The 23,988-nt window shown below is 33.5% G+C and overlaps 1 protein-coding gene across 5 annotated transcripts; it reads right to left on the bottom strand.

Moving 5' to 3' along the window:
- Positions 1-1,812: 1,812 nt before the first annotated feature.
- On the bottom strand, positions 1,813-6,559 carry LOC141717837 (splicing factor U2af large subunit B-like). Of its 5 annotated transcripts, XM_074520045.1 has the most exons (13): positions 6,365-6,559; positions 5,741-6,030; positions 5,520-5,654; positions 5,237-5,331; positions 4,682-4,752; positions 4,555-4,599; positions 4,387-4,446; positions 3,949-4,009; positions 3,602-3,714; positions 2,896-3,342; positions 2,607-2,754; positions 2,290-2,357; positions 1,813-2,122 (listed from the first exon to the last, which is right to left on the bottom strand). In XM_074520045.1, exons 1-13 carry the CDS (start codon positions 6,473-6,475, stop codon positions 1,985-1,987), a joined length of 1,782 nt encoding a protein of 593 aa, XP_074376146.1. In that variant the 5' UTR covers positions 6,476-6,559; the 3' UTR covers positions 1,813-1,984. The 5 variants fall into 5 exon arrangements, with proteins under 5 accessions (XP_074376146.1, XP_074376147.1, XP_074376148.1 ...); XM_074520046.1 differs by lacking the exon at positions 4,555-4,599; XM_074520047.1 differs by lacking the exons at positions 5,520-5,654; positions 5,741-6,030; positions 6,365-6,559 and adding an exon at positions 4,941-5,053.
- Between the last annotated feature and the right edge of the window lie 17,429 nt (positions 6,560-23,988).

Here is a 23,988-nt window from a genome sequence, read left to right as displayed (position 1 = left end):
TTGGTTTTCTGGTTTTTTGCAAAAAAATCCATGACAAAAACTCCCGGGAGGTTTTCTTAGGGGCCATTCAGTAAACCGAATGGTAGCCAGTATTTTTGCCTCGGAAACAGAGTTTATGTATTAGAGAAAGTCCAACAAAATCTTGGTAAATGTCTTATAAATATAATAGAATATTGTGTCCCAGTGATTTAACATAATTTTGTTGTACATCACTCCAACAATATGTCTTATATGTATGCCTAATTACTAAAATAATAATATATTTGAATTATAATGAGTAGTAAAAGTAAATGATGAGAGGAGAGTGATGTGTAAAAAGGGAGGGAAATAATTTTTTAATTGAAATCAATGAGATAGTGTTTTAAGACACCACTTAGACATTGTTGGAGCACTATTTTGTTCAACATGCCTCAAATTTTAATTTAGGACTAGTTTTTAGGACACTTTTGGACTTGCTCTTGAATAGGAAACTAAAATACTTATCAACATCTATTTAATGGGAGTTGGAACACAAAGATTGCTAAGAACATCATATTAATTTTGAAAATCAATATCAATTTGTAGAGAAGGAAAAGATTAGGAAAATGTTATTTTCAAAGCCCTTTTTTTTATTTTCAGAGAAAAACACGCGAAATTACCAAATTATCTCTGCCTTTGAATTTTTTTAAGAGCTTTTTATTGTGAATGCAGGGGTAATTTTGTCTTTTCACTCATTCTTTGCTATGGAAATAAGAAAGTTACTCTAGAAATAATATTTTCCAAAGATTATTACATTGCAACTTTTTTTTGACCGAAATTACGCTGCAAATTAAATGATTTGATTTCGTCACAAAATGGAGACGACAATCAAATTTAACTCCTCAAAACCTTGAACGGTGAAGATGGAAGAAGACGACAAAAAGATTGAAATTAGATATTTTGTTTATTGGTGAGCTGAGAGCATCTCCAAGGGTCTCCTAATTTGCTCTTAAATATAATATAAATAAAGTAACTCTTAGTAAGTTAATGTATAGATTTTCGTGTCTAACTTCAACAATCCTCTTTTATCTTATCTTGACTCCTAATCTATATAATATTAATATTTGAAATTTCTCAACAAAAAAAAGAATAAAAACAGGTGCAAGTACATATCTTATTAATAAAAAATAGATTAAAAGTAATATAATGACTCTTAAAATAGAAAAGAAAGAAGAGACTCTTTAGAACTTGAGAGTCACGAGGAACATTGTTGAAGCTCTATTTGAACCTATTGCAGATGCTCTGACACTCAAATTACGATTCCGCAAATTGCACTTTCTTCTTTATTTAGGGTACCTGGCATTGTTCAATGTTCATCCGTAAACTTTTGCAGTTTAGCGTCATCCTTATTCCATGGGGACACAATTATTGATACAAATATATACAATAACAATTTTTTTTCACATCCAACAGAATTCTTAATTTTACTTAAATTGATATACTACCGCATCATTCCACAGGACGCATTTATGATGGATTAAGATTTTCAAACATCAAGCATAGTTCTTCATTTACACTTGGTTCACATATAAACCATATCAGAGTACTACTTATGCTCCACAATAACGTAGTGCTCAAGTCCATTAAAAATTATGACGGTACTACTAATTAGTACGATATTTGCTACTTTGGTAAATCATTTTCCTGAAAACAAAAACAAGACTCTATTCGTGCTTTATAAATCATATGGAAATCCAAGGCATGCAGGTAATTTCATCTGCCACTTCCCTCCATTTCAAAATAATAACCACATATAGTAATATATAAGACAGTTTCATAAAGGAAAAGAAAACAGATCAAAGGTATCCTTGGTGCATAAATTTTAAAAATCTTTGCAATAGTCTCATCCTAGCATTGGACATGTTTCATTTAGTCCAACATAAAATCATTTAGTTAACTATTTCTTACTAAACATCCAGAAATGAGTTGAATAACATCTGGCAAACTAAATGTACGACTCACACCACTAATCCTCATAGTCTCCTTGGTGGAATTTGTCCTCCTCGTAAAATACAGCAACAACTTGATTACCACCGAACTTTCTTCCATGTAACCCTGTTCGAGCTTTTGATGCACTCTCAGTATCGACATATTCCAGGAATACCTAAAATATTATATTCCCGTTAAAAACAAATCTAGCAAATTAACACATGAAAATAGCAATTGAACTATGAGAAACAGTACAAGTGTACAACTTCTGTTAAAAAAAAGGTTTAAGGACTACATTACTAGTGCTTGCAAGGGCAAAACACTACAGTTTCTTGGACTAACCTTGCCCACTCCTGCTGATGCTTCACCGTTGGGATTTGGGCGGGGGATAACTACATTAACTAAATCACCTGCAGAAAAAAAACATTTATAGAGTTTGAAAATGTAGAATGCACTAAATATACAAAAGAAAGTTTAGTACTGTAAAGATTTAAATGCAACTTCTGTGTCTAGAGGGTCTGATTGTGTTTACCAGAGCATAAAACTACAAAGGGTTGCCAAACATAGACATGGCAGAGAAAATCAAAATATATTGCAAGAGTTTTGTCCACTCAAATTGAACACATAAAACCTCAAAGAAATAGCATGCTTAAATTTACCAAATTTTCCACATTCAGTTTTCATGTCAGCCAGTATGTCTTCGTAGTCCTCATCATCTTTCAGTTCATCTTCCGTAACCACCTGAGTCAAGCACAAAACCTTGCTGGCGATGCCGATGGGTGCAGGAGGTTGTTGCAACATTAGCCTCTGTGGCATAACACAGTGTTAAAAGCTTAAAATAAAGTGGAAAGAAGCAGCAGTTATGCAGTCAGGTAACTATCAACTGCCTCCCAAAAAGTCATCATTGGGAGTCTACATATATTCTCCAGAAGATGATGGACCTCTTACCTGTAAAGCTATTTGTTGCTGAGCATGCAGCAATACACTCTCTTGCTCAGGCTTCGCTTGAGTAGTACCCTGGTTTGCACGCCTGACTGTAAGTGTTTTATCACCCATTTTGATCCCATTAAGAGCTGCACAAGCAATATCAGTAACAGAAAGGTCCTGGTAGACGCAGAAAGCATATCCTTTCGAATTTCCGGTTTCTCTGTCCTTCACTAAATCAAATCCACGAAGAGGTCCAAAAGATTCTAGAAGCTCCCTAATTTGGACTTCTGTAAAATAGTAAGGGACACCACCCACAAATATTCGGTCAGGACCCTCGAGCCCACCAGCAGAACCGGGCATTAATCCGACAGCACCAAGATTTAAGTTAGGATTGGGCTGGCTTGGACCAAGAGTAGCAGCCAAGGATGGATTGTAATCACTTGGTCTCCTAACCTTTACTGGGGCTCCCTAAATATGATAGTAATGACAATCAGGTTAGTGACAAATGTTTAAAGAATACAAACCATTATGTTTAAGATAAGAACGAGTTAAAAGACTGCCTGAAATATTGCAGGTTTTTAGGATAAACTGGTATCAATAACCAATCAAGATTAAACCTATCCAAACCTCAAAATAGCTGTACTGCAAGACTAGTAATTTATAACCAAAAAAAGAAACAGACTGGTGACCTATAGGCCTCATTGAGAGATAGAAATGATCCAAGTACCTCAAAGATGATGCCGTCCAAGGCCATTGCATTACTGGCCTCCTCGACAGATCTCATCTCCACAAAAGCGAACTTCTTTTCATGGTTTATATAAACATTAACAACAGCATCCCCTGGCAATAGACAATAGGATATTTTTAACATTAGTAGGTAAGCTCTTGGAAAAAGAATAAAGATCAAATCATATAGACAGGGCTCCCACATTAGCAAGGTTTAGCCGTTTAGGTAGGTCCCAATGCACACATCTTACAGTAATTTGCATAAAGAGGCTGTTTTTTCGAGTCCTGATGTGTACAAAGGATAGACACTTAAAAAGAAATAACGATATGAATAAAATCACTACTGACCTGGACCAGCAGTATTTCCAGCAATTGCAGACATGACATGACTGAAAAAGGTTGCTACGGACTGCAAGAAAAGGTGGCCAAATTTAGAGTTAAAAGTTATACATTAGAAAGAAGTTAGATATGAGAAGAATAATCCATATGTATAGACTGAAAGTAGCTTTAATATTTGAAAATGTTTCTTGAAGCTGGCGAGGAATGAGAATCAAGTGAGAAGTGGTTGTTTCCAAATGATTAAGCAAATGCATATAACAATAACTGGTTTCAAATGAGAAGTCAATTGGGAACTAGCAGTTTCAACTTTCATTAGTTGACAAGACATTGTACTCGAACAACAGAAAACATGTTACAATGCAACAATTATAATCATTATTTGATTAGCATAGTCAAAACGGAGCTGCGGTATAGAAGATAATGGTAGTCTTGTTCGCAGAGAAAAACCTGTTCATTTGCAGAGGGTGGAAGTCCACCAACATAAACCCGCCGAGCATGTCTAGTAGCCTAAAAATGTATCATTAACGTTAATTTTATTGAAGCCAGATACAATGAACAGATATTAGATTATGATGGCTGTGATTACTACAAAAGGCAGAAGATTTTTATAACAACCTGCTGAGTCATTGCCTGAACTGGCATAACAGGAAGACCTCCGAACTGACCAGCAATTTGTAAGTATAAGGAGTAACTGAAAATTATTTGCAGTTTGCACAAAGTATTTTAGTACTAATGAATATACCTGTCCGGTTGTTAACGAAAACATGTTTGGGAACATTCCAGGAATTGTGGGAGTGGTTCCAGGAATCTGACCTGTAAAGTCTATCTGATTAGATTGCTCTTAAAGAGAATCTTTCCTCATTCTATATGCTGGCCAAGACAGACAGAAATATATTCCAATATCATTCTGAAACTTGGGCAAAATCTTTGGCTCTTACAATGGAATTTATATAATAAAAAAATACATTACATTCATGTAATGAAGGAAATATTATAACTACCAAACTGGCAATTCCGTTTGAAGATGAACATCACCCGTCAAACCGATGCACTGAGTCTCCTTGTACATATCGGCTCACACCCATTGCACACTGGTGCTAGTAGCCCAAATTGGCTTCTTATACATAAGACAAGACAAAGAAACAAAAAACAAACACCAAAGACAAAACAAAACCAAAAACTCTCTCAGTTTCAGTATTAATTCCAGCCAAGTTACTAGAAAATTTATAACATATATGGGAATGACAACTCTATCACTAAGGTAGAAATGAAATAAATGATTACTCTTAAGTCTTACCCAAACTAGACCATGCATTTTCGGTAGCACCAGATCCAGCTCCAGCTAACATCTCCGAAGCAGGGGGTGCCATATCAAACCCGCTAACTCTTTTGCTGCATAATATAAAATTTAGAGAAAAAGTTAACAAAAAAGCAAAAAAAAATATGTAACCAACTGCCATTGGCAATTTGCATTAGCCAGTACCCTTCAGAGTACATAATACATTTACTCCAACTTTCGGGGATGAAAAATTACAGACTCAAGTAATACCAGCATATATCAAATGTAAAAACTAACCAACCTTTTCGAGCGTGACCGAGAACGGGATTTTGGAGACCCTGACTTTGATCTGCGTTCTGATCTATCCCTACCTCGAGACTCAGACTTATTTCTGCTCCTCTCTTCCCTGTAACTGTCCCTATCATAGTCTCTTTTTCTGCAATCAAGAACCGAATTTCAATACAAATAACAAAAAATAATAGAAAATTACTGAAACCCAAGCAAGAAAGAATAGTACGATACCTATCCTCACGAGAGTTTCTGGAACCATCATCATCACCTCTTCCTCTTCCCCTATCTGATCTATCAGACCGTTCCCTCTCCCTGTAACGGTCTCGTTCCCTGTGACGATCCCTATCTCTATCTCTATCTCTATCTCTTCCCTTGTCCCTGCTCCTTTCCCTATCCCTATCCCTACTACTCTCCTTATCCCTATCCCTATCCCTATCCCTACCACTCTCCCTATCCCGTCCTCTATCCCTCTCCTTATCTCTGCTTCTCGAAATCTCCTTCTCAGAACCTCGCGAGCCACGCTACACATCAAATTCATATATTCAAAACACAATTCCAACAACAAACCAGCAACAACTTAATCACAAAAACGCCTAACAGCTATTCGATATCAAACTAACAATCAATTAAATCCTGCTTAGCAAAAAACAATTTAAATTTAAAACAATCAAATGCACCTTAAATGCATTAAAAATGAACCTAAAAAATCTATATCAATTACTACTATATAATATATACATACAATTATCAATTCAATAATAAGGACACATAATACACAAATTAAATCTAAATTAAATTAAATTAGTTTTATTTATTTAACAAGTATATTTAAAAAAAGGAGTGAATTGATGAAACCTGAGATTTGGAATCACTATCTAGACCAGCACCGTTGTTGTTAGCTTTGGTGAGAAGAGGAGATCCATTGTTGTTGTTGAATTCATCAGCTTCAGCTTCGTAATCCGACATCGTTTTACGCCTACACACTTGTCCCTGTGTTTGGTTTGCTGGAAAACTAGGGTTTCTTACGCCCCCGTTTTTATAATTGTTTTTTACAGACTGGGTCACTGTATTAACTTTTTCTTTTGAACTGCCGGGAGCGATCCGAGTTTCGAGGCGAGCGTAATTCGAGTCGAGATTAATCGAGTAGAACATGCTCGTTTAGTTAAAACGAGCTTAAAACCTCTGCCCGAACTAGACTCGGTTAATTTCATGAGTCGAGTCGAGTTAAGCCGGCTTGTTTAGCTAAATGAGCCGGTTTTAACGAGTCGGGCGAGCCGGCTCGTTTATATCGGCCTGCTTAGCTAAATGAGCCGGTTTAGCTAAATGAGCCGACTTGATTATATATATGTATATATATATATATAGTAATCATATATATTGGCTTCCCGTGGCAAATGTTTCTAAATTCGATAAAATATTAATAAATATCAGTATAAAATGCTTTAATATTATTATTAAATAAATAATACGATAATTTATGTGATCAATATAATTATTTTTCATTTTTAGCATAAAATAAATCGAATCAAATCATATATTTTAGTATGTATATAAGTTCCATTCATACATTATAATTTCAAATATGAAAATCATTTTATAGTAAAATGAATTGTTTCATACCAAATTAAACAATTGCAACAAGTTCTCTGTTTTATTAAAAAAAATTAAATTCATATATAATTTTAATTATATAAAATAATTTATAATTTACATTTTTTTATTAGGGTACTATCTAAAATCTTTAAAAGTCAATCCATTTTTTAAATTACTTAATTCCTAGATTTTTTTATTATAAGAAAAAGAAACTAACATCTTTCTTATGATTTTGTATGAATATATATTAAAATATCAAATTTGTTCTTTAAGAATTCTCCTAACTAAAAAAATTACATACACAATTTAAAATTTGATATTATTATATATTTTGTTTTAACACAGTGGAATATGAGGAAAAAAATTAACTTTACCCGGTCGTATGATAATGTGGACAAAATACTGAGTACTTTTCATAAATCGGGTCAAATATACGATAAATCACATTAAATACATCTTGCCATTTTTACATATAATATATATATATATTAACTTCGTATTATAAAGGTCTCTAACACATTAATCCACAAGGATGTAGGTGGTTACAAACACCGTATTTCATTAATATAACATTCTCACCGATCCAATAAACAAGATTTCTAAATATGCTAATTGAAAAATCACTTCAACTCGATCGAGTTCTGATACATTTGAGAAAAACGATCATATTTTGTTTGTTTTTTTTAAAATAGAGTAGATTCTGATGCTAAGTTTGAAATAAGCCTAAATATACATGTCTAAATTAAAAATCGAATACATTTATGAATTATGTGTACATCTACACTACTCCATTTATTCCATAATTGTTAACTTTTTTTATTTTTTACCGTCAATTTGGTCAAATAACTAAAATTTACTATTCTAATTTTTTTCTTAAAATTACATTACCTATACTTTCTAATTTTTATTGAATAAACACGCTTTCTAAACTTTAATTATTTATTTTTTGTATTAATGTGAACATGATTATTTGACATTGTTAATTAATTTTTATATATAATATCATAGATTTTAATAAGAGGTTACTTAAAAATATATTAAATTATTTATTAAATATATGTTATATCTTATTTTATTTATATATTTCGTATAATAATTTTTTTTACATGTTAAATATTGATCAAAATTATTATCTTAATTGCAACTTTAATTATTTAGAAATATGTAGCTAACTAAATCAATCTATATATAAAAGGAAAAACATGACAAAAAATGTTATATATAAAAGAAAAACATGACAAAAAGTGTTATTTCATGAATTGCAATAGAAAAATTGATATTTTACTTTTTAGCAACACACATATATCAAATTCGTCATTTCATTGAGAATAGAAGAGATAACACTAGAGCACAGTTGGATAACTCAAGTGGTAAAGGGCTTATCCTCTGTCGTCCCAGATCCTGGGTTCGATCCTGGCTCACCCCGAGAATTGTTGAGAACAGATACTCATTTCTAAGGCTATAAGCCAAAATTAGTCAAAAAAAAGAAGAGATAACACTAAAAAATGCGGGACCGGGTAGCGTTTGATTAAAACGCTCGATCATCTAGTGTTTTGGTTTTTTAATATTTTTTCTTTCCTTTTTTTTATCCCAAAATGCTAGATGATGTGTATTAAGCGCATAAACACAAGACATTTTCATTCTCAACATTCAAGGCTATTCCTTCCCGTGTTCAGGTTGAAGATTACCTTGAGTAGTGTTGACCAGTTCAATGTGGTTGAGCGATTCGTCTGTATAGACGTAGTACGCACAGGTCAAATATTGAAAAATATTTTAAAGAATTAATAATTATTATTTTTAACTTATAATTAAAATTTTGTATTAACTTAAATTAAACTAAATATTTTCGAAATTAGATGGAATTTTGTTTATTACGGAATTTTGTTTTTATAAAAACATTTTAATTATTTTTTTTGCCGTAAATTATGTGCAAAAATAACATATACATATAGTTGGTTTTGAAGTCACACATTTTTTTAATGTTTTTTGTTATATGGAATTTTGAGTATCCAATGCTATGCAAAACTCAATGACAGAATACGGTAAAAAAGTGAAAATATTTGAAAAATAACACAAGAATTTCGGGAGACTTTAAACCTTCATATATCTTATTCCCTAATAAATAAATAAAAACAATATCATGTCAAGTATTATCTTCTTTATTCCAAAACTCTGAACGTGCTGTGCATATCCTCCAAGAAAGAAATTTGGACAAATCGAACTCAATTGTTAGTACTCCTGTTCATGAAAAACGTAAAAGAAATTTAAGGTACAAAACTAAACATTTAATATATGTATATAAATTTAAAAAACTATTTTGAGAACTCTTATATCTCTCTGCAGCTAGCCTATGAACATGAATATATTATAAATCTAGTATAATCTTAATGGTTATTAGAGTAATTATGAGCTTATATCAGTGTAACATTGTGTTCGGGGGTGGGGGGTTATTTAAATCTAAATGATCTCAATATGGTAATTTTAATATTTATAATTTTGAATATAATACACATACATAAAATATTAATATATAAATACATAAAAAAATATGGTTTATATATCATAATTGATATTTCCATGTATAATCTACGCATTCAAATTTCAAAAATATGATTTAATTTGAAAGCTAGCTAAGATTATGGACTAATGGGAAGGTATACAATTTTTGAAATGAGATGACAACAGATAAGGATTAAACAGTAATGATGAAAATTATTATAATTAGACGATAATTATGAAATATTTTATTAATTTAATTTAATTAAGCGATAATTATGAAAATTATATTTGATTAAATGATAATTATGGAATATAAATAAAGCATGGTCAAATATTATGAATTGGTAGTTAAAAACGTAATTAATATAGGATGACAAGAATGTTGTAAGTTATGGGCTTACATAATTTGGTTATAGAGTTTCTTGGCTCTTATGCCCTGTTTGTTTATATGGTTTTTTGGAGATGCTCTTATGCCCTATTTGTTTATCTTCTTTATGCCTTACTTGAACTCTTAAAGAGGTTTTAAATCAATCAATTTTGATAAAAGTATTCAACAGATTTATGGTGGATTTTTGGTAGCTTTTTATGTGTGTTCATAGCTTATATGTGTGTGTTTACGCATTCCACTTTATCTTTGATTAGGGAAATGTTATTCCCACAGCAAGTCTTATTTTCCAGAGTAAAAGATTGGTGAAAAGATGAAATTACCCCACTGGATGAAAATAAATAGCCCTTGAAAAAATCAATACAAGGATAATTTGGTCTTTTCATACCTTTTTGCTCTATAAATAAAAATAATACTCTGAAAATAATATTTTCCTTTGGATTAATGTATGTTTCTTCTTATATGTGTGTATAGGCACGTGTATGTCCACTTTGTATATGCTGAGATGCTTTTTTTTTTGTGCAAACATGCATGTATAAATTAAACAATATATATATATATATATATATAACTGCTTGTTTAGTACAATTTAGAGAATATTATTTTGTAGTGTTCCTTTCGAATGTGTATTATATGTTTGACAAAAGCATACAAGAACTATTAGTTATGTGCAATATTGGCACGATTTTCGTTAAGTAAAAGAAATTTTAACTAAAGGAAGAGAATTATGCTATATATGGTGTGGCTGGAAATAATTACGTCAATATCTTGATATTTTTCAAATGATTGGTGTGTTATGGACTATGGTAGCATTAAGATCAAGGTACTCAATTTTTAAGATGAAAAAAATATACTATGTTGATAGGCTAGTTAATCAAAGTGACGATACTTGTATTAAAAATCTTCGAATGAAAATGAAGACATTTCATACAATAAGGTTTTACCCTTGAATCAAGAGGATACATAAGGGATACCAAGTATATGAATGTGACTGAACAATTGCGGTGTTCTTATACATATTAGCCCATTAAGAAAAAACGAGTGTTATGAGCATAAACTTCCAAAGGTCAATTAAAATAATTAGTAAACATGTCCATATGGTTCTTAACGGGGTTTTGAGATTACAAGAGTTTAGACATCTTGAATTGATTCCAAATGACTCGACGAATGAAAAATGGAAGTACTTTAAGGTACGATTAAACACTTCAAAAATATTATCCTTAAAGATATCTGGTACTTACATTTATATCTCATATTATGTCTTTATTTTATTAGAATTGTCTTGGAGCTCTAGCACTACTAGAAAAAGCACCTTATATGTCGGTTAAAAACCGATGTTTTTGTAAAAACTGACTGATGTTAAAGATATTTTTTCACTGACATAGGTTTTTACCCGATGTCTAAAGCAATCTTACACAACGGTTTGGGAAGATTTTTGATGTCTTATTACATTTTTATTGTATAACTTAGTACTGTCAAGTTCAGTATTGTAATATTAGGATGATTATGCCTATTTAAACCTATAGCACACAAGCTATGCAGATGAATTAACATCGATTCTATAACATAAATACCTGAATCAGAAGCACCAATGGCCTTCTTCTTCTTTTTCTTCTTCAGATCCTCCAAAAAAGTATGACAAATTATCTTTCAATGACCCGGTTTCTTGCAATAGTGACAAGTATTACCCTTTGCAACACCACCTCATGCTTCAAAGCCTGTTTGGGAGTAGTTTTAGAAGCATCAACAAATTTGGATCCCATCCTCTTCTTGCCTTTCTATTTACCTTTCCCTCTGGCACTCCCCTTGTTCATCATCATTATGGGAGCTGTGGACGCCTTCTAAATGTTGGTCTCAACAGTTTTTAACATAACCAACAATTCGATAGATATTTTATCTATCTCATTCATGTTGTAACTGTTAGGTCACACAACACTGTAGAAGGGGGTTGAATACAGTGTTTTCACAATCAAATCGATTTAACACAAGTATGTAACAAAGATCAAGTATATTGAATAAACTCTGTTACAATAAGAACTGTTGTTCTCTCTCAGTGATGAACAAATATCACTAAGAGCTGCTAGGTTACAATGTATAATCTTCTCGATAATGATAACACATATAGTGTAAACCCTAAGTCTGTGTTTATATAGTACACAGTTACAAGATAACTTCTAATTGATATGGAATATAATTCTGTCTCCTAAAATATATCAATCAGATATCTTCTACAAGTCTTCTAGTCTTCTAACTCTTTCCATGAATATCTTCTTTTGTTTCAGTCTCGATCTTCTACTGTAAATCAGCTTCCTTCCTTATATGAAAGTCTTCCCGCACTTAAGTTCTGATATGACCTTAAGTTCTGATATTAAGTTTTGACTTCCAGTAAGTCCTGATTCCAGTAAGTCCTGATATGACCTGTTTATTAAGATCTGAAAACTAAACATGAATCATATTAGACATGACATCTCAAATATATCTAACAATCTCCCCCAACTTGTAAATTAAGCAAAATATACAAGTTAATAGATTTGATGATGTCAAAAACATTTTTAAATACAAATGTAATAAGAGTTTAACTAGATAATTAACTACAACTTACAGTCCTTGTAGCTTTTACCAATCTCATTGAGTCAATCTGAATCCATAATGATTCTTGACAAAGCTTGATATCAGCTTTTCTTCTTTAATCCTCAGGACTTGAGACATTGTAGTCTTGACTTGCTTCATCTCTTTATTCTGACTTCCAGTCTGATAGATTGCAGTCCTTAAAGCAGAGATATGGTTTCTTTCTAAACCATCATTCAGTCTTATTACCCTAGGATGAGAAGAATCTTCATTGTAGCACATACATTTCTCATTCAGTAACACTTCAAGCTTAGCAGAATCCTTCTTCATTAGAGTTTCACTTCCATCATTTTCAACAATATTAGGAATGAATTCTGTAACTCTTGAACCAGAAATTATTGCTTTACCTCTGATGGTCTTCAATATGAAGTTTGACCATCTCCTGGTAATATCAGACTTTACCTCTAAAAGGCAATAAAAGAATTAAAGTTCTTTCAATGATTTTTTTAGCACATCTGATTCCGACATCTGATATGTCCTTCCATCTTCAAGAAATAGAATCAGATTTTCATTGACATTGTGCTTATCATGAGCATCCAGTACCACTTGAACATAGATAACCTTATCAAGATGTTTCTGTGTAACATCTTTAAGCGGTCTGTTAGTCAATAGAAATGGATCTCCAGTAGCAACTTCAACCCCTGTCTTAATCTTAGCTTCATCAGAACCTAGTCCAGCCCTGTCTCTTGGTTCTCTAGCATTTAACCCAATAGTCATGAAAGTAGACAGTAATTGACTTTTCTTTGGATCTGATGGTTTGACATTTTTCCACAGAAGTTTCTTTTTATCAACTACTTCCATTTTTTCTAAATCAACTTGAGCACTGTCAGAGGTTGATGTCTTGATGATATTATCAGAACTTGCTGTCTCTTTTATAGATTGCACTTCTTCACTCTGAACAACTTGAAGCTTGTCAGAGGTTGTCTTTGATTCTTCAGAAATCTTCTTTCTTTTCAGAGTTTGAACATCTTTATCTTCAGCAAGAATATCATCAGTAACTTGAACCATTTTGCACATTTTCTTTATCAGGATTTGAGGAATTTTCATCTCTAGTGGCTTGGTTGGTTTATCAACTTTTCCTTTCCCTTTGTCTTTGGGTTCAATCTCAGATTGTGATCTTTTCTTAGGCTTTGATGCCTCAGTATGTGACTTCTCCTTGATCACAATGCCTTTTACCTTAGGTCTTGGAGGTTTCTTTGCAACATCAGCTTTTGGCTTTAAATTTTTCTTTTCAGATTTAAATCTAACTTCTTCCTCCTTGAGATTTTCTAAATCCATTCCTGGATTATGCTTCAGAAATAATCTTCTAGCAATCTCCTCATCAAGTGTCTGAATCTTGGGATCCTTGTAGTAGACAGTAGTCTGCTTTCCCTTGAGCTTCAGAGTTTGCATGAACTTTTGAGAATCTTGACTTCCACCTTGTATCATAACATCAGGCTTTGTCATCAGATTTTGCTCATCAGAACTTGATATCATATTTGAGTTTCAGTATTTGCTATCAGATTTTGAGTTTGAGCAGCTTCAGAACTTGTCTTCTTTTGAGTAGAAGATTTGCTTGCTTCAGTAATTAGTTTCCTTGAAGAAACCTTACTGCTATGCTCTTTTCCTTTAACCTTGACCTATACCCTTTCTAGGGTTTCCCTGGTCATCAGCTTCATCATCTTTCTTCTTCAGTAATTGATCATTAGAGCATTTGGACTTAACTATCTTCTCCCCCCTTTTGGCATCATCTGATAGTAGGAGTGAGAGAAGAAGTTCAACTGAAGATTGAATATCATTTAATTGAGCCTGTTGAGAAGTTTGATTTGCCAGAACCTCGGAGATTTGGGCATGTTGCTTCTCTTGAATTTTCTCAATTGCTTCCACCTTTTCAGAAATAGGTCTGATAAATCTCTTTTTGCCAAGCTTGGTCTCCATATCCAGCTTTTCAGCCTTTTCTAAAAGTTTGTCAACCTTTTCTTGAGTAGCATAGTGTAGACCTTGAACATTTTTGGTAGACAAAGTTGTGACTTTGAGTTGTGTCTTGAAATCAGAATTTATCACACGCTTATCAGCTTTAGCAATGTGCTTAGTCAGAATTTTAGAGCTTGGAATGAAATCAGTTTCATTCCACTTCTTGGTCCACTCTACTCTCCTATGAGTTTCATCCCAAGGTACAGGAGCATCCTATTCAACAAATTTCTTGACCAATGCTTCTTTTCCAAGCATAAGAGCTGGAGTATGTACTGAGACACTGTCTCCAGAACTTGATGAAAACTCATTATCCTCTGATAACACAACAATATGTGAGGCTATAGGAATTTCTGCTTTATCTTCATCTAAATTCTGATCTTTAGGTTCTTGATCCAGAATTGGTGTAGATGGTATCTCTGCATCAACATTTAAGATTGGAGAATTAGTTGGAGATGTCTGAGTGAAGGGTTTTTAGCACATAAACGCAGCGAAAACGTAAATTTAATCTTAAAAAAAACCGAAACCCTCCGCAGGATCCATGCGAAAAAATAATATTTAATTCGTAGTTCAGTATGTTTACCTTAAGAAGCTTTACGTTAATTAAAAGATGGAGGTCTTTAATAGCGATCCAAGAACGATGAACGGAGATCCTTAGCAGCTGCTCCTCAAGTGTGAAGCACTCCACCGGTATCCACCAAGAAAATGATGTAATGAAGGAGGAGGAGATGGAGAGAATTAGGGTTTTGTAAATCTTTTTGGTTGAGGCAAAAATAGGGTTTATAATAGTATATTTATAGGCAAAATTTTCAGCTGAAAATTTTCTCATAAAATATTATTATTATTAACCCTTTATTATTCTCACTAATAATTAAAACACCTTTTAATTAGTAATCCTTTTTCTAAACTCTTTAGAAATAATTCTCTCACTTGATTTAATTTCCAAAAATTAAATTCTTAATTAATAATATTAAGAACATTTTCTTAATTAATTTATAATCAATTAAATCTCATTTAATCAATTATTAAATTTTCCAATTAATTATTTATTTCATAAATAAATAATTATCAGCCATTATTAATTAATTCCTCCACCATTAAATCATTCTCTTTTATGGTGTGACCCTGTAGGTTCAATATTAAGCCGGTAGTAGAAATAAATAATAACAAAACTATTTTATCATTATTTATATAAATTCTCTAATTCATTAAATATGATTAATTAATTAATCATATTTGTTCTACATCGTGAGGGATACTTCTCAGCATATCGCGAATATCCGGATAATACGAATTCACTGCTTAGAATACCAAGAACCTATTCAGTGAGTAGTTACCGTACAATTAATTCCTTCTACCCTGCAATATCACGATTAAATATAAGGCATGGAACTTATGTCAAGCCTATCTTATTTAATCACTTGCTTTCCCATTCACTATGCTTAGTTCTATTTAATGTAAATTAGAAACTCCTTTCTAATTTCATTCACTCTGGTCAGAGATTCCTGAACTAACATAAGTGGATCAGCATTGAACATTCTCTTCCTATACTGGAAGGGGTAGATCCTTTATTGATCATACACTATTTTCGTGTAAAATTCCTATTCCCAGTAGAGCCCTTATAATTGTCCCTTGAGACTAAGAACTAAACCAAAGCATAGTTCAGTGTACACAAGATGACTATGATGACCTCAAGTCTAAGAATACTTGTACAACTATCACTATGTGAACAACCGCTGACACGTGAGTGAACTCCATCAGTTGTTCAACTGTGTGAGTCATGTTCAGTGAACTTATTCTGTAATAAGCACCTACATACTAGCTATAGTGTCACCACACAAATGTCTATGAGAACAGACATCCTTCATAATGAAGCAAGCATAGTATGTACCGATCTTTGCAGATTATTAATTACCAGTTAGTAATCCTACGACCAAGAACTATTTAAGTTTAGAGTTATCATCTTTTAGATCTCATTATTATGATCTCATCACAATCCATAAAAAGCTTTACTCTAAACTGTGGTATATCTTATTTAAACATTTAAATAGATAGAGCCCGCAATAAAAACAAAACAAGCCTTTTATTCATATCAATGAAATCAAAAGATATTACATAAAAGTTATTCCTAAATCCTCATACATGATTGGACTTAGGACATATCTCTTTCAATCTCCCACTTGTACTAAAGCCAATCACTCTGGTATCTAATACCCATCTTGTCTTTATGACGATCAAAGTGACTCTGAAAAAGTGGCTTTGTGAGTGGGTCTGCTACGTTGTTATGTGTGTCAACTCTCTCGACGTTGACATCTCCTCTTTCAACAATCTGAATTGCACCACCATTCAGAGTAAACACGTACCCTGACATGGATTTGCTATCACTTTCTGATTGAAAACTAGAGTCAGTATAACCCTCTATTTTAAACTCAGATTCACCACCAAAAACAAGAAAAATGTCCTGAGTCCTTCGCAAGTACTTAAGGATGTTTTTCACTACTTTCCAGTGGTCTTCACCTGGATTGGACTGATATCTGCTCATCACACTAATTGAATAAGCAACATCAGGCCTTGTATACAACATCACGTACATGATAGATCCTATTGCTGAAGCATAAGGAATCTTACTCATACGCTCTTTGTCCTTAGGTGTCTTATGAGACATTTTTTCGGAAAGGGACACTCCATGGCTCATCGGTATGAGACCTCTTTCGGAGTTTTCCATGCTAAACCTTTTAAGCATTTTCTGGATGTATGTACCCTGGGTAAGACCTATCATTCTTCTAGATCTATCTTTATAGATCTTCATATCGAGAATGTAGGATGCTTCTCCCAAGTCCTTCATGGTGAAGTTCTTTGATAGCCATACTTTGACTGATTGTAGTAAGAAGTATTTCATCCAGATACAATACAAAAAATGTTACCAAACTCCCACTATACTTCTTATAGACACATGGTTCATACATGTTTTTGATAAAACCAAACTCTTTGATTGTCTCATCAAAATGGATATTCCATCTACGAGAAGCTTGCCTTAAACCATATATGGCTCGCAGCAGCTTACACACCAGGTGTTCATTTCCCTTGGAAAGAAAACCCTCTGGCTGTATCATATACACTTCCTCCTCAAGTTCCCCATTGAGGAAGGCCGTTTTCATGTCCATTTGTCAGATCTCATAGTCGTAGTAAGCAGCAATCACAAGCAAAATCCGAATTGATTTTAATAGGGCTACAGGCGAAAAAGTTTCATCAAAGTCAATCCGTTGCCTTTGTTTGAATCCTTTTGCCACGAGCCTGGCCTCATAGGTCTCCACCTAGCCATCTGCTCCGATCTTTCTTTTGTATACCCACTTGCACCCAATAGGCTTAACACCTTCAGGCGCCTCAACGAGAGTCCATACATGGTTGGTATACATAGATTCCATTTCGGATTTCATGGCACTATGCCATTTTTCTGAGTCAACACTACTCATAGCCTAATTATAGGTCACAGGGTTGTCATCATTAATGATTGACAACTCATTGTCATTCTCAATGACAAGGCCATAATACCTCTCAGGTTGGCGAGACACTCTCCCTGTCCTACGAATGGGCTGTTCCACAGAAGGTTGTTCAGTCTGAACATGTGTTTCCACTTGATCCGTAGTAGTTTGTGCTTCTTGAACTTCATCAAGTTCAATTTTGATCCCACTGTTTCCTTCAAGGATAAACTCCTTTTCCAAGAAGGTAGCATGTCTGGAGACAAACACCCGATGATCGGTGTAAAAGTAATACCCCAAAGTCTCTTTAGGATATCCCACAAAATTACATTTTACGGATCGAGATTACGGCTTATCTGGGTCAACTTTCTTGACATAAGCTGGACATCCCCAAATCTTAACGTGTTTAAGACTCGGTTTCCTTTCTTCCCATATCTCATATGGTGTTTGAGGAACAGATTTGGAAGGCACCTTATTCAGTAAATATGCTGAGGTTTCCAATGCATGACCCCATAGGAATACTGGAAGATTCGCATAGCTCATCATGGACCGAACCATGTCTAACAAAGTTCGATTTCTCCTTTCAGATACCCCATTTAACTGTTAAGTATATGGAGGAGTCCACTGGGAGACTATACCATTTTCTTTGAGATAATCTAGAAACTCTCCATTCAAGTATTCACCACCTCGATCTGATCGAAGAGTTATAATACTGTGTTTGGTTTGTTTCTCCACTTCATGTTTATATTCTTTGAACTTTTCAAAGGCTTCAGACTTGTGTTTCATCAAATACACATATCCGAATCTTGATCTATCATCATGAAAGTAATGAAGTACGAAAATCCACCCATGGCTTGCGTAGACATTGGTCCACATACATCTATGTGTACCAATCATAGCAAATCTACAGCCCTCTCTCCATGTCCACTAAACCTTGCAGTTCCTCTTCCAGTGTCCCAACTTGTTACAGTGAAAACAAACAACTAAATTAGGACCAGTCAACTTGTGAGCATCTAGTATGCTCCGGAGTGATAGTGCAGAAGACATGACGAATATAGTAAATCTGTAAATGATAAACACATAACACTTAGCAAATATTCAATTTCATTTCAAAACACTATATGAATCGGGTCTTTATTCATAAGTGTCTCCCACTAGTTTATCTAATTTTTTCAACCCCCTAAGTGAAAATTAAGCATTCATAATGCTAGTGGGAATAGGGATCCTACATTCCATCACACAACCTCGGCTGTGGCACGAAACATCATGTGATGTTCAATAGGCAGACAACTCTTGTCAATTACATCTTATGTTATTCCCTAATATAAGTTTAGCCTCTTGAATAATTGAGTCACGACTGTGGCATGGCAAACTCAATATTCTAAGTGAAGTCTAACCCAACATTTCGTACAATTGAATCAGTCTCCAACGGCCCACGGCTGTAGCACATACCGACCTTTAGATTCTAATTCAATGTACACATCTCTATGTAATAGACAAGTATTTCTTATTTCGAAATCAAAGCCCTCAGCTGTAGCACGAAACGACAATGATTTAAAAATAAGAACCACTTTCTACCATGTTGGAAGGCTATGACCGACACAAGCCCGTTGTGTCATTGGCCAATTACTACTCGATATTATTTAATTTTAGAGGGATTATATTACGTTACAATCATAATCATATTATAAAGAGATTCTTCCTTTTAAATTAAATATTTCAAATCAATAATCGATAATCAGATGATTCCCAGATCGGGTGGAACATTGTCAACAGGCGTCACTTAATAACCCTTTCTTACAGATATAAATCTGTTGTTGACAGAATCATCCTTTCTCTCAATATTGAAAATTCATATTCAATTACGTGTTACATAAACACAAAAATCTCATGATCGTATTCATAATATTTATTTTTATGGAAAGAAACGATTCCTATTCTAGATTTTCTAGAGCACGCCTTATATTGATTTCAGTTCACCTAAATCTATCATCGCATGGTAAACATATGCATATATCTCATATATAAAATTAAATAAACAAGTAATTTAAAGTGCAATAAAGTAAATATGTTTGGTAATGGCCCCATCCTATGTGATCTTTATCAAGCTCATGATAAAGATCAAGGTCAATCTAATATGGTGATGGAAATAAATACAACTACTTATTACATAAGTCTTCTTCTTTGTTTAGACTTCTTGTATGCCTCATCTTCTTCTTTGTATCACCTCTATTGGATAGCCCTCTTGAGTCTTCAATTACATTACATGATTGAAATTAAAACTAATCTAATGAACTTACAAGAATAACTCGAGTTACATTCGAGATTTATGATTACAAAGATTAACGACATGCAAGTCGTATTTAAAACCAAAACCAAAACCATTAGACTAAGGTTGAAAGGCCATAACCATCCACCATGCTCATACAACACATAAAAGCATGTTAAAACACATAATCTGATCTTAACATATCATATTATCCATGATCTAATCATAAAAAGAAAATATGACAAAAATCAGAAAAATCAGAATTAAATCAGAAAAACAAGAATCAATGTTTACGGGCAGTAAACGAAGTCAAACTCCTTACAGACGAGTTGATGATAGCATTAGCTATCAGTTTTGTTCAGACGCTCGTTTACCTATGGAATAGGGTATTCGTTTGCGTAAATCGGACACCAGACCCAGATTTCAGCAAATCTGCAGCAGCCAATTCAGAATCCGTATCTTATATGATTCTCATAATTAGAACACATAAATCATGTATATATCAGTATATATACAGATTACATAATCATCTTATGATTATACAACTCACATGAATATCATATATTCAAAACCATACATATATAAGCATATTATATCAACATCAAATCATGGCGAATCACGTACATGCTCATATATCGAAAACAGTTAAACACATAAACGAATTAAAAACTTTTCACAATTAGCTCTGATGCCATTGAAGGGGTTTTAGCACATAAACGCAGCGAAAATGTAAATTTAATCTTAAAAAAAACCGAAACCCTCCGCAGGATCCATGCGAAAAAATAATATTTAATTCGTAGTTTAGTATGTTTACCTTAAGAAGCTTTACATTAATGGAAATATGGAGGTCTTTAATAACGATCCAAGAACGATGAACGGAGATCCTTAGCAGCTGTTTCTCAAGTGTGAAGCACTCCACCAGTATCCACCAAGAAAATGATGTAATGAAGGAGGAGGAGATGGAGAGAATTAGGGTTTTGTAAATCTTTTTGGTTGAGGCAAAAATAGGGTTTATAATAGTATATTTATAGGCAAAATTTCCAGCTAAAAATTTTCCCATAAAATATTATTATTATTAACCCTTTATTATTTTCACTAATAATTAAAACAACTTTTAATTATTAATCCTTTTTCTAAACTCTTTAGAAATAATTCTCTCACTTGATTTAATTTCCAAAAATTAATTCTTAATTAATAATATTAAGAACCTTTTCTTAATTAATTTATAATCAATTAAATCTAATTTAATCAATTATTAAAATTGCCAATTAATTATTTATTTCATAAATAAATAATTATCAGCCATTATTAATTAATTCCTCCACCATTAAATCATTCTCTTTTATGGTGTGACCCTGTAGGTTCAATATTAATCCGGTAGTAGAAATAAATAATAATAAAACTATTTTATCATTGTTTATATAAATTCTCTAATTCATTAAATATGATTAATTAATTAATCATATTTGTTCTACATCGTGAGGGATACTTCTCAACATATCGCGACTATCCGGATAATACGAATTCACTGCTTAGAATACCAAGAACATATTCAGTGAGTAGTTACCGTACAATCAATTCCTTCTACCCTGCAATGTCGCGATTAAATATAAGGCATGGAACTTGTGTCAAGCCTATCTTATTTAATCACTTGCTTTTCCATTCACTATGCTTTGTTCTATTTAATGTAAATTAGAAACTCCTTTCTAATTTCATTCACTATGGCCAGAGGTTCCTGAACTAACATAAGTGGATCAACATTGAACATTCTCTTCCTACACTGGAAGGGGTAGATCCTTTATTGATCATACACTATCTTCGTGTACAAATTCCTATACCCAGTAGAGCCCTTATAATTGTCCCTTGAGACTAAGAACTAAACCAAAACATAGTTCAGTGTACACAAGATGACTATGATGACCTCAAGTCTAAGGATACTTGTACAACTATCACTATGTAAACAACTGCTGACACGTGAGTGAACTCCATCAGTTGTTCAGCTGTGTGAGTCATTTTAGTGAACTTATTCTATAATAAGCACCTACATACTAGCTATAGTGTCACCACACAAATGTCTATGAGAACAGACATCCTTCATAATGAAGCAAGCACAGTATGTACCGATCTTTGTGGATTATTAATTGCCAGTTAGTAATCCTACGACCAGGAACTATTTAAGTTTAGAGTTATCATCTTTTAGGTCTCATTATTATGATCTCATCACAATCCATAAAAAGCTTTACTCTAAACTGTGGTATATCTTATTTAAAAATTTAAATAGATAGAGCCCGCAATAAAAACAAAACAAGCCTTTTATTAATATCAATGAAATCAAAACAGATTACATAAAAGTTATTCCTAAATCCTTATACATGATTGGACTTAGGACATATCTCTTTCAATCTCCCACTTGTACTAAAGCCAACCACTCTGGTATCTAATACCCATCTTGTCTTTATGATGATCAAAGTGACCCTGAGAAAGTGGCTTTGTGAGTGGGTCTGCTACGTTGTTATGTGTGTCAACTCTCTCGACGTTGACATCTCCTCTTTCAACAATCTGAATTGCACCACCATTCAGAATAAACACGTACCCTGACATGGATTTGCTATTACTTTCTGATTGAAAACTAGAGTCAGTATAACCCTCTATTTTCAACTCAGATTCACCACCAAAAACAAGAAAAATGTCCTAAGTCCTTCGCAAGTACTTAAGGATGTTTTTCATTGCTTTCCAGTGGTCTTCACCTAGATTGGACTGATATCTGCTCGTCACACTAATTGAATAAGCAACATCAGGCCTTGTACACAACATCGCGTATATGATAGATCCTATTGCTGAAGCATAGGGAATCTTACTCATACGCTCTCTTTCCTCAGGTGTCTTAGGAGACATTTTTTCGGAAATGGACACTCCATGGCTCATTGGTATGAGACCTCTTTTGGAGTTTTCCATGCTAAACCTTTTAAGCACTTTCTGGTTGTATGTACCCTGGGTAAGACCTATCATTTTTCTAGATCTATCTCTATAGATCTTCATACCGAGAATGTAGGATGCTTCTCCCAAGTCCTTCATGATGAAGTTCTTTGATTGCCATACTTTGACTGATTGTAGCATCGGTATATCATTTCCTATAAGAAGTATGTCATCCACATACAATACAAGAAATATTACCGCGCTCCCACTAACCTTCTTGTAAACACATGGTTCATCTATGTTTTTGATAAAACCAAACTCTTTGGTTGTCTTATCAAAACGGATGTAACATCTACGAGAAGCTTGCCTTAAACCATATATGGTTCGCAGTAGCTTACACACGAGGTGTTCATTTCTCTTGGAAAGAAAACCCTCTGGATGTGTCATATACACTTCCTCCTCAAGTTCCCCATTGAGGAAGGCCGTTTTCACGTCCATTTTCCAGATCTCATAGTCGTAGTAAGCAGCAATCGCAAGCAAAATCCGAATTGATTTTAACAGGGCTACAGGCGAAAAAGTTTCATCAAAGTCAATCCCTTGCCTTTGTTTGAATCCTTTTTCCACGAGCCTGGCCTTATAGGTCTCCACCTGGCCATCTGCTCCAATCTTTCTTTTGTATACCCACTTGTACCCAATAGGCTTAACACCTTCAGGCGCCTCAACTAGAGTTCATATTTGGTTGGTATACATAGATTCCGTT

The sequence above is a fragment of the Apium graveolens genome, chromosome 4 (genome assembly GCF_009905375.1).
Source record: "Apium graveolens cultivar Ventura chromosome 4, ASM990537v1, whole genome shotgun sequence".
Taxonomy (NCBI): domain Eukaryota; kingdom Viridiplantae; phylum Streptophyta; class Magnoliopsida; order Apiales; family Apiaceae; genus Apium; species Apium graveolens.
This window is presented reverse-complemented; position numbering and strand designations above follow the sequence as displayed.

Coding starts and splice junctions, on each gene's coding strand:
- LOC141717837 (XM_074520045.1), bottom strand. CDS start 6,475: ATGTCGGATTACGAAGCTGAAGCTGATGAATTCAACAACAACAATGGA. Junction 4,753..5,236: donor AAATGCATGGTCTAGTTTGG/GTAAGACTTAAG, acceptor TAGACTTTACAG/GTCAGATTCCTGGAACCACT. Junction 4,600..4,681: donor TTTCGTTAACAACCGGACAG/GTATATTCATTA, acceptor ATTGCTGGTCAG/TTCGGAGGTCTTCCTGTTAT.